This window comes from Esox lucius, chromosome 6 (assembly GCF_011004845.1).
Source record: "Esox lucius isolate fEsoLuc1 chromosome 6, fEsoLuc1.pri, whole genome shotgun sequence".
Lineage (NCBI taxonomy): Eukaryota > Metazoa > Chordata > Actinopteri > Esociformes > Esocidae > Esox > Esox lucius.
In genome coordinates, this window is record NC_047574.1 from 8,376,394 (window position 1) to 8,391,898 (window position 15,505).

At 39.6% G+C, this 15,505-nt stretch overlaps 1 protein-coding gene across 4 annotated transcripts in view; it reads right to left on the reverse strand.

The window, feature by feature from the left end:
* LOC105026296 (protein bicaudal C homolog 1) overlaps positions 1-15,505 on the reverse strand; it is a 55,600-nt gene that overhangs the window by 38,607 nt on the left and 1,488 nt on the right. For 3 of the 4 annotated variants that reach the window (XM_034292926.1, XM_034292925.1, XM_034292928.1), the window contains exons 2-3: positions 10,766-10,836; positions 1,030-1,099 (exon numbers count right to left, since the gene is read on the reverse strand). In XM_034292926.1, the coding sequence (XP_034148817.1) occupies positions 1,030-1,099; positions 10,766-10,836 (141 nt within the window). The remainder of the gene's footprint in view (positions 1-1,029; positions 1,100-10,765; positions 10,837-15,505) is intronic. The other variant, XM_034292927.1, reaches the window with a different exon arrangement.

Genomic DNA, 15,505 nt, shown 5'->3' on the forward strand with positions numbered 1-15,505 from the left:
GCAAATAACTATTGGCTAATGTTCTAGAAGATTTCTGGTGGCTAACATTCATAGCAGAATCCTATCAATGGAGGTTCATAACTGTTCTCTGTTGACAGATCTCTACTGGCTGAGGTTCATAGCTGATCTCTATTGGCTGATCTCTACTGGCTGAGGTTCATAGCTGATCTCTGTTGGCTGATCTCTACTGGCTGAGGTTCATAGATGATCTCTATTGGCTGATCTCTACTGGCTGAGGTTCATAGATAATCTTTATTGGCTGATCTCTACTGGCTGAGGTTTATAGCTGATCTCTATTGGCTGATCTCTACTGGCTGAGGTTCATAGCTGATCTCTATTGGCTGATCTCTACTGGCTGAGGGCCATAGCTGATCTCTATTGGCTAATGTTCTACAACGAGTTAGAGCAGGCGGAGCAGCCACCATTGATGCAGCCTGCTGTGTATGAGGAGCAGGTCCAGTCAATGTGAGTCACTAGTTAGGGGCACTGCCTCAACCTGTAGTTTCATCTTACACATCCACTAGAGAAGTGTTTCCCAACTCTGGTCCTCCAGTACCCATTGTGTTTTTCCCTGCCCAAACATACCCAATTCAACTCAATGAGGCCCTGATAATTAGTTAACAGGGTGAATCAGCTGTGCTAAGGGGTACTCAAGGACTGCAGTTGGGAATCACTGCACTACAGGCCACCCCCCTATCAAACATATCCATTATATGCCACACCCCTTCATATACCTACATATGCCCCCCATCATACACATCCACTAAGGCACATCCCCCACCTTACACATGCACTTGAGGTTATTCCCTCATAATACACATTCACTAGAGGACATCCCCCCCATTATGCACATCCACTAGAAATCTTCCCCCCTTCACACACATCCACTAGAGGTAATCTCCACATCATAAACATCTACTAGAAGTCAATCCCCCATTCATAATCAATCCTTCACATGTGCTAGAGGCCTCCCCAATCATACACATCCACTATAGACCTCCACCTGTCAGACAAATATAGGCTACTTACCCTTCTTAGACTTGGCACCAATCTTCAGTTTGGAGGGCCAAGCTATCTGAGTCTTAGTTTCCTTCATAACCTGCAGGACACATCCACATACAGACCACCGTTAGAGATGATCCAGATGCAGAACAGCAGCAGAGATAACGGGCACTCATTCAGATTCACATAAACAAATGACCATGTCAAGTCACTCGCATCAACAACTCGGGAGAGATAACTTCAGATCATTCACAAAGCAAGCAGAAAAAAATGACAACTCGTTCACATCATATCTGTAGCCTACCTTAGAGTGTATATAGTTATCACGTTATTTAGATAATGTTGGGGGTATAAAGAATTGAAATAATCTAGATAGAAGACAATTGTTATAAACAGCGACTGGAGCACTATTAAACAATCCAAAAATAACTTCCCCAATAGGATTACAGTATCATAGAATAACTACTCAAATTCAGCACCACAATTATTTAAATACAGACACATTTTCTCTCTTAAGAAAAGACCATAAGATGAAAACAAGGACCAAGAGAACATTTATAATACAACTGTGCTATCAAGTCTGTCAGTTCTACAATTCAAAAACGCCTTCTACCATCTGCCCAACGTGCTCCCAAAAGAAAGGAAACCCTAGGTGTTACACAGTTCCTGTATTTTAGCAGGGGATTTGTTAAAAGCACAGTCAGCCAATGAACCGAATGTGAAGAAATGTTAGTATATTAGGAGTGAATTTCTACATCTGGTAGCGGCGTGACAGTGTCGGGGGCCTGGTAACTCAGAACCTAACCCAAAACCTAACCCAGCTGTATATCTGAGTGGCCTGATAACCCAAATTCCCTCAAAACAACAGAGTTGGTAGGTAAGCACCATTGGTAGATAACATGCCACATCTCTGACATTATAATCAATTTATTGAAGTTACTGCAACTCAGTCTACATGCTACACTTCAAGAGTTCATTATCTGTAGGTCTGGGAACACTCCTGTCGGCTTCATGCTTGATGACTTTGGCTGCAATCGTATGCTTTCAGCCCTAACCTTAACCCATTCTCCCACCCCATGTGAACACTGTTCCATTCAGAAGTGATTGCTGTTCTTGGCCAGGGCCATGCCAGGGAGGAGGACATTTTAAAACAGACCACAGTCCCTCTAGGGGCTCAGGCAGACAGCGTGCTTTATGACAGGTCATCCAACACTTTGGTTGTATTTTCACAAATTAACTAGTGCACTATTATCACCTGTCTGCAACTCATACCTGATCTCCGTCACCTACTAAAGCAGCAGAAGCAGTGTGAACCAAATACAGCAAGTCCACACAGTAATTTAAAACGCAGCTTCAGGCAGAAATCAGAACAAATCATGGTAGAACTTTAAAAAAACTTTAATAAGATCTTGTAATCAATATTTAAGTGAAAACAAAATTAATAATTTATCTGAAAAATTATAATAAAAAAAAAACGGTTGATGCTTTGCTGGCATACCTGAGCACACCGTTTATACTGGGGTGTGCAACCGTTGAGATTTAATCAAATCATATTCCAAATCACGTACACGGGTAATTTGCTGTCGCCTGACACTGAACTGATTAGCCCTAAATAAAATCAGATGTTCCTGGAAAGTTTGTGTGAAGGTTTCTTGGTTGCATTCTCCAAAGATGGCCATGGTAACACAAAGAGCTAATATAGCTGGATCTGGAAATATTTGGACACTGACATAATTTTGGCTCTGTACACCACCACAATGGATTTTAAATGAAACAACCGAGATGCAATTTAAGTAATAATAATGATTATAATAACATTAGATTTCATTTGGCGCCTTTCTGCACACTCAAGGACATCTTACATTGTAAAGACAGCATTTACCCATTCAGGACAAAAGACTACAACCTGGTATCAGTAGTACAGTGGGGTGTAACAATAAAAAATATATATATATAATAATTGAGACTTTCTAAATGTACGAACATTTTGGGAACTGCAAACATTTTCATACACAGCCCCCTTATTTCAGGGGCTCAAATATAATTGAACAAATTAACACCATCATAAAGAAAATGTACATTTTCAAGACTTTGTCGAGAATCCTTCGCAGGCAATGTCTGGTACGCGTGGACATCACCAAGCGGGTTTCCTCCTTTGTGACGCCTCAACCAGGAGGTAGTAGTCTACTTCCTATGCAGAACCTTAATAGGACTGGGTGAACTTTGTCTACGGTGATGCTTCCTCCAGAGATACAGCAACAACAAGAATCCTTCTTTCGATTCATGGCTAGGCAGGACATCTCGGCAAAACCTCTGTATTTACACAAATGTGCCTATACGAAAACCTCGAAAATCACAATTCCAAGCAGGAAGGATTGTGGTTGGTTTCATGTTAAATAAAAAAAATCTCATAAAAGGATGTCAACACAGAATGTTAGTTCATCCTCCCCAAAAAACAAACACCCATAGCTGATATGCCCATTAGCGGTCATCTGAGGCAAGACGGCACGTTTGCAGGTGAATTTGAACCAGAACAGTGGACTTGCACTGTAAAAACAAATATTCTCTCAGCTCCAAAATGCCAGTGGCGAGTGCTAGTGAGACAGCGAGAAGCAAATCTGAAGAAGCACCGCCGTCTTTCAAATCCGGGGTGTGGGAAAATTTGGGATTCAGCGTTCAATACAGTGTTAATTTCATCAACAAAAATAATTATGAAAATATTGGTTAAATACTTATTTTTCAGTGGCAGCTGATGAAATGATAAATGAATAGAAACAGAAAAAACTAAAACTAAAGGAAAAATACTCTTCACAACGAGACTAGACGAAATTATTTTGTGACAGTAGTCAAATATAACAACCATAGTTGGATAGGATTTTGGAAAGAGTGGTTCTCAGTGTTTTCTTCCCATGATGTGCTTTCAGATGTCATCAAAAGACATCTCTGAAAGCGCATCATCCCAATATACAGTGGATATAAAAAGTCTACACACCCCTGTAAAATGCCAGGCTCTTGTGATGTAAAAGAATGAGACAAAGATAAATCATGTCAGAACTTTTTCCACCTTTAATGTGACCTATAACTTGAATAATTCAATTGAAAAACAAACTGAAATGTTTGCACAGGTAGATTCTTATGCACAGGCAAAGACCGTGGTGTGGTGCCTGGAGACGTGGGTACACCCTAATTTAACTATCAAAACGTTGCTGAATCCTCTGTTCTTCCCTCGTTCTTACATGTCAAACTGATGTTTCCATCCAATTAAACTGCTCAAACAATAAAGCTTGTGCACAAGGCTGCACTTAACATTGGAATAAATAGGCCTAATAATAGGCAATACCAACATTGTAAGTGAAACATAAGCATATGATATGTTCCATTGGCTTTATTTAAAACTGTGATATGTTTAGACTACTATAGTTGAATGAGACAATAATTGTGATTGGACTAAAATGTGACTAAAACATTAGGGCATTTTGCTGACTAAAATGGCTCACTGTTTTCGTCATTTTGACAATAACTAGACAAATTCATTATTGAAATGATATAAATGTGCTTTGCCACTTTTGGCTACCTGTGGAAACACTTCTAACATGACATGTCATTCATACCGAAACCGTGCCGTTACTGTGACCCACAAACAGCGATACATACCGAACCGTGGGCCCACTGTACCGTTGCATCTCAAATATTCACTGAGGATGTGTCAATTTTTTATATCCAGTACATCTAACTAATGTAGTGTTTTGAAGCAGGCTGAAATAAACATAAGGAAAAGACCAGCTGAATAAACTCACAGTTTTAGGATATTAGGACGGCAATATGGAAGGTTACATTTTTTGAAATGTATTATTTTCGTTTTATTCATCCAACATTTGTTACATGATTTTTTAAATTATATTTGTGTATTTACATAGTGAGGAGCAATTCAGTTTATAGAGTTAGGTTGAGAAGAATTTTTATGTATTACACAATACGAGTCTTCATCATGTAATTAAGAGGTGCGGTAACTTAAGTAGCTAAAAAGTAGCAAAAGTCCATAAACTGCATTATTCGTTAGATCGAGTTATTCACTTGCACTATTCAGAGAACATCTGTTTCACCTGTGCTGGTTGCCTTGTTAACAAAGATGTCAGTTAGCTGTGCAGGTCCTGCTTATATTTACAAACTGCAAGCACGGGTATCAACTGGAACTGAGAGACCTACACCTTCAGTTGGGCTTAAGAGACCAGAGAGAGCAGGACCTTCAGTTGGAATGAGAGATCTGAGAAAGCAACACCATCAGTTGGATTGAGAGCCCTGGGAGAGCAACATTTTTAGTTGGACTGAGAAACCAGCAAGAGCAACACCTTTAGATGTACTGAGAGACCAGAGAACAAGACCTTGTTCAATTAGGCATAGACACCAAAGAGAGCAAAACCTTCATTTGGAATGAGACCTAAGAGCAACACATTCAGCCAGAATGAAAGGCATCAGAGAACTATTTGTCATTGCTTGTAGTTGTCTGATATTTCTTTGTCAGTTCCGTTTGTTTGACCAATGTTTGGGTTGTTTTGTAGGGAACAACACAATGTTAAAACAACAGAAGCACACTGAGCTCTCAGAGCATGGTGATTAACATCTGTTGTTGGGCCTTGCAATTCTTCAGCTGCTTTCCACAGAGATATACAACGACCTCCAAAATAACTGGCAACTTTAATAAAGGTGAGCAAAATATACTATATAAATTACTGCGCTATTTTTGCTCAACGTGTGTATACATAAACACACACACAATTACAGTGATGGAGAGGTTGTTGAACAATTTCTACTTTATTTTGTAGGTAAGATGCACACAATAACTAGATCCTTCTAATAGCTGGTTTTAGTTGTTTCAAGTTGTTTTGGTTTTGGGTCATTGTTACATTTCTGAGTCACTTTGAATGTTTCAAAACACTTCCAGATGAATGTGGATGATACCAAGAATACGTAAAACCCTCACTTGAATCATGAATAGTTGTCAGTGGGAAAGTTATACAGGGCCAAACATTATAAGCCCAAGATATGCTAACCTGTCATCAGTGAGAACAACAGTGTTAGGCAGCATGTCACAGGCTGTTAAAGGCAAGGAGAACAGAAAGAAGACGGAGGGGGAAGGATCTGCTTGATTCAGAGGGAAATCACTAGACTGGAGCATATTGACAGTGTGGGTCTAGCCCAGCACAACACTTCATAGCACTACAGTTCAGAACGTGAATCAGGACAGATAATGGTTCCTGGCTTGGTGGGAAACCCCTTTATAATATTTTTATGGGAACCATTAATAGCCGGAGAGCAAGAACACTTCATTATCCTCACAGATCCAAACATATCCTGACTGCCACCCACTCTACTTCGGCCTGAAACGGAAAACAGACAGACAGTGAGTAAGCAATCAGTCATCTATTAGGGTGCGTAGGAGTTGGGCCGAGCATCTAAAGTCATATGATCCTGATCACTGGAGATGTTCTGTAGTTTCAGGGAATCTCCCAACACGTCTCTCATAACCATGGCAATAAGGGCCCATTCAAACTACATCAAGTGTTGAGAAACCACAAAATGAAATGGCCGATTGACACTTGCCACAACACATGCTCTTCGCCCAGTCCATTGACCTGGAAGACATTGTTTTAGGGCCCTGCGAGACGTTTTTAGTTGCTTCCCAATGACTAAATGCTTTCTTTCTGTTCAAGGAGCTGGAAAGACTCTCGAACCAGACTCACTCCTACTGCACCACTCATTCCATGCCAAGACACATTAAGCGAATTGTTGCCTTTAAACCTCGGAAGGTGCAGGGAGTATCTGTTGAAAAAGCGTCCCAGGTTACCTCAGAAGGTGATGGGCGACAACTGCCATTTCCACCCGTTTAACACAATAAGCAAATGCATCTCCCACGCAAATCTGGCATCAAGTCTCATTCATCTAAATAAAACGATTGTGGTGTAAAAACACCCCAAGTCATTCTCAACCACGTCAACAAGTCCCTCATCACCACAACATAAATGTTCGCACAGCCGAAGCAATATGACCTTGGGTTAGCCACAACAAGCAGATGGTTATGGTCAGGGGTCTCCCCAGACTTGCAGAAGACTCAGGGCTGTGTCATGGGCGACGGAGGGGGTGGGTTGGTAATGCAAACAGCCCTGCGTTGTCATTGCAACTCTACGCAATTGAAACAAAGCGTTTAGTGTATCCATTCCAGCTGCTTTAATGTAAGCACTCAGAACTTGCACACAACATTGAGTAAGTTGAGCGCGCGGCTATGCAAACTCATTCAGACCAAAACAATTTTAAAATCAATTTCTGGATTTGGATCAAAATACCCAGGGCTATGCCATAAAAGACCTGGGGGTGAAGCACCAGAAGCCCAGGCCCAACAATGCCACTGGTTACAGTAGTTTTCTATATTTGGTTCACACAATAAATAGACAGCAATTGGCAGTTAGCTGCCGATCAGGAGTGTGGAAACTAACTAGTTGATCAGCAAGTGAAAGTTTTGGTTACTAACTGGTAAATACTCCATCAGCAAGTGATTGGTTAACATCTCTGCGGGTAAGTGTTCTGGTAACTAACTAGTTAATGTCTCAGCAGGTTACTGTTGTGGTAAATAACTGGTTAATATCTCAGAAAGCGATTGTTGTTATAACTAACGCGTTAATATCTCAGCAGGTAAGTGTTGTTATAACTAACGGGTTAATATCTCGGCAGGTAAGTGTTGTTATAACTAACAGGTTAATATCTCAGCAGGTAAGTGTTGTTATAACTAACTGGTTTGTAGATGGAGATTGTGTTAACCCCATTCAGCTATTTGAGTTCATAGTGTTAACCCCATTCAGCTCTTTGTGTTCATAGTGTTAACCCCATTCAGCTCTTTGTGTTCATAGTGTTAACCCCATTCAGCTCTTTGTGTTCATAGTGTTAACCCTATTCAGCTCTTTGTGTTCATAGTGTTAACCACGTTCAGCTCTTTGTGTTCGTAGTGTTAACCCCATTCAGCTCTTTGTGTTCGTAGTCTTAACCCGATTCCGCTCTTAAGTGTTCATAGTCTCAACCCAATTCTGCTCTTTGTGTTCATAGTCTTAACCACATTCCTCTTTTTGTGTTTATGGTGTTAGCCCCATTCAGATCTCTGTGTTCATAGTATTTACCACATGCTGCTCTTTGTGCTCATAGTGTTTACCCCATTGAGCTCTCTGGTTTCATAGTGATAACACTACAGTTAGGTCCGGAAATAATTGGACACTGACACAAGTTTTTTTATTTTGTCTGTTAACCAAAATATATTCATGTTACAGTTAAATAATGGATATGGCCTTAAAGGGCAGTCTCTCAGCTTTAGTTTGAAGGTATTCACATCCAAATTAAAAGAAGGGTTTAAGGATTACAGCTCTTTAACATGTAGCCCCCTCGTTTTCAAGAGACCAAAAGCTGTTTCATGGACAGGTGTGGGCTATTCCATTTCTTCATCAATTAATCAGGTAACAGGTCTGGAGTTGATTGCAGGTGTGGTATTTGCATTTGGAAGCTGTTGCTGTGAACCCATAACATGCAGTCAAAGGAGCTCTTAATGCGAGTAAAACAGGCGAATCTTAGGCTGTAAAAAAAATCCTTCAGAGAGATAGCAGGAACATTAGGAGTGGCCAAATCAACAGTTTGGTAAATTCTGAGAAAAAAAATTACACACTGGTGAGTTCTGCAACACAAAAAGGCCGTCCATGGAAGACAAGTGGTGGATGATCGTAGGATCCTTTCCAAGGTAAAGAAAACCCCTTTCACAACATTCAGCCAAGTGACAAACACTCTCCAGGAGGTAGGCATATCATTATCCAAGTCTACCATAAAGAGAAGACTTCACAAGAGCAAATACAGAGGGTTCACCACAAAGTGCAAACCTTTCATAAGCCTCAAGAATAGAAAGGCCAGGTAAGACTTTGCCAAAAACCTCTAAAAAAGCCAGCCCAGTTCTGGAACAGCATTCTTTGGACAGATGAAACTAAGTTCAACCTGTACCAGAATGATGGGAAGAAAAAAGTATGGAGAAGGCCTGGAATAGCTCATGATCCGAAGCATACCACAAAACAGATGGTGGAGGCAGTGTGATGGCATGGGCATGCATGGCTTCCAATGGCACTGGGTCACTAGTGTTTATTGATGTGACAGAAGACAGCAGCAGCCAGATGATTTCTGAAGTGTATAGGGATATATTGTCTGCTCAGATCCAGCCAAATTCTGCAAAGTTGATTAGACTGCGCTTCCTTTTACAGATGAAAAAATACTGCGAACAGCAAGGAGTTTTTTAAGGCAAAGAAGTTGAATATTCTGCAACGGTCGTGTCAATCACCTGATCTCAACCCGATAGAGCATGGATTTCACTTGCTGAAGATAAAACTTAAGGCAGAAAGACCCACGAACAAACAGCAACTGAAGACAGTTGTAAAGGCCTGGCAAAGCATCACAAAGAAGGGAACCCAGCGTTTGGTGATGTCCAAACACTGGGTTTCATGGCCTGCAAAAGTATATAAAATACATGGCCTGCAAAGTATTAAAAATGATACATAACATTTTTTATTTAGGACTGTGTTAAAACATTTCATTTATGATTGTGTTAATTTGTCCAATTACATTTGAGCCCCTGAAATAAGGGGACTGTGTATAAAAATGGTTGCAATTCCTAAACGTTTTATACGATATTGTTGTTCAACCCCTTAAATTACAGCAGAAAGTCTGCACTTCAATTGCATCTCAGTTGTTTCATTTCAAATCCATTGTGGTGGCGTACAGAGCCCAAATAATTAATTGAATTGTGTCATTGTGCAAATATTTCCAGACCTAACTCAATTTACCTCCTGGGTTTATGGTGTTAACACCATTCACTTCTCTGGCTTCAGAGCATTAACACTTTTCAACTCTTACATACCTAAGGCCCATTTTGGACCCAATGTAGAAGAAACCAAGCCCAAATCCTTACCATTATCCTCAGTTTAATCTGAGGTGGTTGTGAATTACATTATTGTTTATCCTTTAGCTGTTGTTCATTGTGTTTCTGAAACACAGAGACCTTGAGATACAAAAAGTTATAACTTACTTTCACGTTACATTCAGATTTTATTTAAGATAGCAATGATTCAATTGCCGTGTGATCTCAATGTATTTGTATGCTGGTTTAATTTCACATTCTTCAGCAGTGAATGTACTAAAGAAAGACTCTGATCATCTGTATGCTCAGAACAGTACTTTGAAATCCGTTCTGTACTATGCAACCATTATGGTTCTATGTAATCCAGCACATCACTATGTAATCCAGTACAACACTATGTAACAGAGAAAATTACTATGTCACACAGTATATCACAATGTAACCCAGTATAGTACTATGTAATATAGCACAGTACTGGGTAATCCAGAATATTACTATATAATGAAATACAGTACTACGCAACCCAGTCTATCACTGTTTAACCCTGTATAGTACAGCATAACCCAGTGCAGTACTGTGTAATCCAGTATAGTATTCGGCCACATATTCATGCACATCACACCGCAGCAACCAGATCATTTTAAACTCAGCTTTAAAATTATTTGTAATCAATCAAAGCCTCGGAACATTCTAGCTAAAAACAATTGATTAATACATTTTTTAGTTTAAGTTTAGTTAAGAAATGTAGTTAAGTAAATGTAAACTTTGAATGAATGCCATTGCCTTCTGGAAGGTGTTTTCATTCTTACTCAGAGAAGAGGAACATACCTTCTGAAAGAAGTCTTCTCCTCTGTTCATCCTCCCATCCTCTTCTCCGTTCATCATCCCCTCTGTGGCAGCTGCAGGGAATTTCAGAGCAAATAAGAAAACTCTCCAACAATATACTGTTTAGATCATCTATATCACTGGTGTTAATATCAGACCACATCTACATCACTGGTGTTAATATCAGACCACATCTATATCACTGGTGTTAATATCAGTCCACATCTATATCACTGGTGTTATTATCAGACCATGTCTATATCACTGGTGTTATTATCAGACCATGTCTATATCACTGGTGTTAATATCAGACCACATCTATATCACTGGTGTTAATATCAGACCACATCTACATCACTGGTGTTAATATCAGACTACATCTATATCACTGGTGTTAATATCAGACCACATCTACATCACTGGTGTTAATATCAGACCACATCTACATCACTGGTGTTAATATCAGACCACATCTATATCACTGGTGTTAATATCAGACCACATCTACATCACTGGTGTTAATATCAGACCACATATACATCACTGGTGTTAATATCAGACCACGTCTATATCTCTGGTGTTAATATCAGACCACGTCTATATCACTGGTGTTAATATCAGACCACATCTATATCACTGGTGTTATTATCAGACCATGTCTATATCACTGGTGTTAATATCAGACCACAGCTATATCACTGGTGTTAATATCAGACCACATCTACATCACTGGTGTTAATATCAGACCACATCTATATCACTGGTGTTAATATCAGACCACATCTATATCACTGGTGTTAATATCAGACCACATCTATATCACTGGTGTTATTATCAGACCATGTCTATATCACTGGTGTTAATATCAGACCACATCTATATCACTGGTGTTAATATCAGACCACATCTATATCACTGGTGTTAATATCAGACCACATCTATATCACTGGTGTTAATATCAGACAACATCTATATCACTGGTGTTAATATCAGACCACATCTATATCACTGGTGTTAATATCAGACCACATCTACATCACTGGTGTTATTATCAGACCATGTCTATATCACTGGTGTTAATATCAGACCACATCTATATCACTGGTGTTAATATCAGACCACAGCTATATCACTGGTGTTAATATCAGACCACATCTATATCACTGGTGTTAATATCAGACCACATCTACATCACTGGTGTTATTATCAGACCATGTCTATATCACTGGTGTTAATATTAGACCACATCTATATCACTGGTGTTAATATCAGACCATAGCTATATCACTGGTGTTAATATCAGACCACATCTACATCACTGGTGTTAATATCAGACCACATATACATCACTGGTGTTAATATCAGACCACGTCTATATCTCTGGTGTTAATATCAGACCACGTCTATATCACTGGTGTTAATATCAGACCATGTCTATATCACTGGTGTTATTATCAGACCATGTCTATATCACTGGTGTTAATATCAGACTACATCTATATCACTGGTGTTAATATCAGACCACATCTATATCACTGGTGTTTAATATCAGTCTACACTACAGTTCAAAAGTCTGGGGTCACATTCGAAAGAAAAGCACATTTTGTGTCTATTAAAATAACATAAAATAGATATTTTTAATATTGTAAATCACTATTATAGTTCCAAACTGATTATTTTAATGGAATATCTATTTACAGTGGATTTAAAAAGTCTACTCACCCCTGTGAAAATGCCAGGTTCTTGTGATGTAAAAGAATGAGACAAAGATAAATCATGTCAGAACTTTATCCACTTTTAATGTGACCTATAATGTGAACAATTCAGTCGAACCTGGCATTTTAACAGGGGTGTGTAGACTTTTTATATCCACTGTAGGCGTACAGAGGCCCATTATCAGCTACCATCAGTCCTGTCTTCCAATGTCTTAAAAGGCTATGTGATCATTAGAAAACAATTTTGCAATTATGTTAGCACAGATGAAAACTGTTGTGTTGATTAAAGAATCAATAAAACTGTCTTTCGTTAGACTAGTAGAGTATCTGAAGCATCAGCAACTGTGGGTTTAATTACAGGATCAAAATGGCCTGGAAAAAAAAGAACTTTCTTCGGAAACTTGTCAGCCTATTCTTGTTCTAAGAAATGAAGGCTATTCATTTTTTGCCAAGAAACTCCCTTCAATGAACAGCATAAACTGGCTCTAACCAGAACAGAAAGAGGAGCGGGAGGCCCCGGTGCACAACTGAGCAAGAGGACCAATACATTAGATTGTCTAGTTAGAGAAACAGACGCCTCACAGGTCCTCAACTGGCAGCTTCATTAAATAGTACCCGCAAAACACCAGCCTCAACGTCAACAGCGAAGAGGCACCTCCTGGATGGAGTTGTAAATACAATTATCATATAAATACAATAGGAGGCAATATCACCATTTTAGTCCAATGGGTGACAATACCATAATACCACCAGCTTTTAGACTCTGGCAAGGGGCTGAGAATAACTTGTAGAGAGCAGTTAGCATCTAGGGTCACTCCGCCAGAGACAGTGGGAATTAAAGCTGTGTTAGACCAACAGTAAATAAAAACTTTGACATGGATTTGATTTGCAGCACAATGAAAATGAGCTAAGCATTCAAAACCTCTGGGTATAACAGTTGGGTCCGATAGTTGCAGATTTAGGTGTACAGGACAGAAGACAGGGAACGGAATTGATCAAAGGGGAGAAACAAATAAACAGCGGTACATCCAGATGTTTGATTGATTCACAGAGAACTCTCTGGGAATCCGCTGTTGCCTGGTAACAGGGAAACAAAGTGCAGCTGTGAAGCAATCTCTCCAGCAGCGCCTGTGCAGGTCAGGCTGCTAGCTTCACCAGGCCGTAATGGAAAGGTCAGATAATGCACGGCACGCTGCATGCTCCAATAGCTTTTAAACACACAAACACTCGCCAGTTAAATACATCACACATTACCAACTACAAGCTCTCTTCTCAAAACCAGCCAGTGACTGGAAAATCCTTAGTGTGCTTTCCTCTAGACAATATTATCAGTTTACAAGATCAGGCTGACAAGCTGTGATATTTTTGCTTCTGAAATGAAGACCGGTATACATTCCAAATGGTGTTCAACCCTTCAAGCAGAATAGCCTTAATATTGTATTACCAGTAATTGTATACAAATCTATAATCACTCATATACAACCTTTATAATATGAAGAACAACCTAACTCTAAACTTTAGTTAGACCATGATTTATATAAACGGGGACATCAGGCCAGGGACATTATAACAAGGACATTGGAACAGGAACATTATAACAGGAACAATGTAACAGGGACATTGGAACAGGAACAATGTAACAGGAACAATGTAACAGGAACAATGTAACAGGAACAATGTAACAGGGACATTATAACAGGAACAATGTAACAGGGTCATTGGAACAGGGACATTATAACAGGAACAATGTAACAGGAACAATGTAACAGGGACATTATAACAGGAACAATGTAACAGGGTCATTGGAACAGGGACAGAATGGCTCAAAAAGAAGAAGGGTTATGGAATGGCAGAGTCAAAGCCCAGATCTCAATCCTATCGAAATGCTGTGGGGGGACTTGAAGCTGTTGGTTCATGAAAGAAAGCCCCCAACATGACATAGTTGAAGCAGGACTGTAAGAAGACCTCCCAGCCAGTGTAAGAGCCTGATCGGTAGTTACATGAAATGGCGAAAAAGAGGAAAAAACAGCTATTGGAAGTAGATGTGTAATTGTTTTTTCGTCACCATGAAATTGCATTTCTGTTGTTTTTATAAATATAATCTCCAGTGTTATTTGTTAATGTGGTTAGTGTTATCTGTCAAAAGCGTTGAATTGAAAATTACTTATCCGTATGTCCAAATATGTTAAAAACTATAACTTTCCAGTGTGTGTACTCTTTCACATGACTGTATGTGAAACTCCTGATGGGAAAAGGAGACACAGCAACTGGAAACTGAACCAGTACTTGACTTGGGATGAGATGGGTGCAGGAGCTGTCATTTCTCCTAGTCGTAACTAAGGCATGATTATCTATAAATGTAGAATATTTTTAATGTTGTCTCAATCAATGTTTAATACAGTTTCCATGTAATTCCTAAATGCGGCAGATGCACTTCTTTTCACTACAGTGCCAGTGGAAAGATGATTGCCGATGACATTAACACACAGTAAGGCTAGCTAAATAATTAACCAACAACACAACTACTCACGCCACAGGCAAACATTTTTGAATTGGCAATCAATTGAAATCTTGCAGAATAGTATTTATCCTAACGTCGGCTGGACAAAAAGAGTTGTCTGTACGGATTCTTCGGGTTTCACTATCTTTGCAAGGACATCGGGTCCACACATGTTCACACGGACCTGGATCTCTCACACAACACTGAGTATGTTGGATAAATGGCGCCTCAAATCTTGTCTCCTTTTTGGGAGAAGGTAAGCGGGAAGGTACCACTGGCCTTCTCGTTCTTTGGTTTTTGGGAGGGACTCCGAGGGTTATGTGATGGGATATTCCCAAACTCCCGTAACATGGAAAATTTGATCCTAATCTCAAAGTCTACGACCCCATGGATTGCCTGGAATAACAGACCACTGACAGGTAAACTATTAACTGCAGGTCTTGCCTTCAATCTGCTTAAATGGAAGGGCTTTTGAAATGGGTAGGGGCAACGCTACTTCAACACTACTGTTGATTGCTCCTTGGGGTT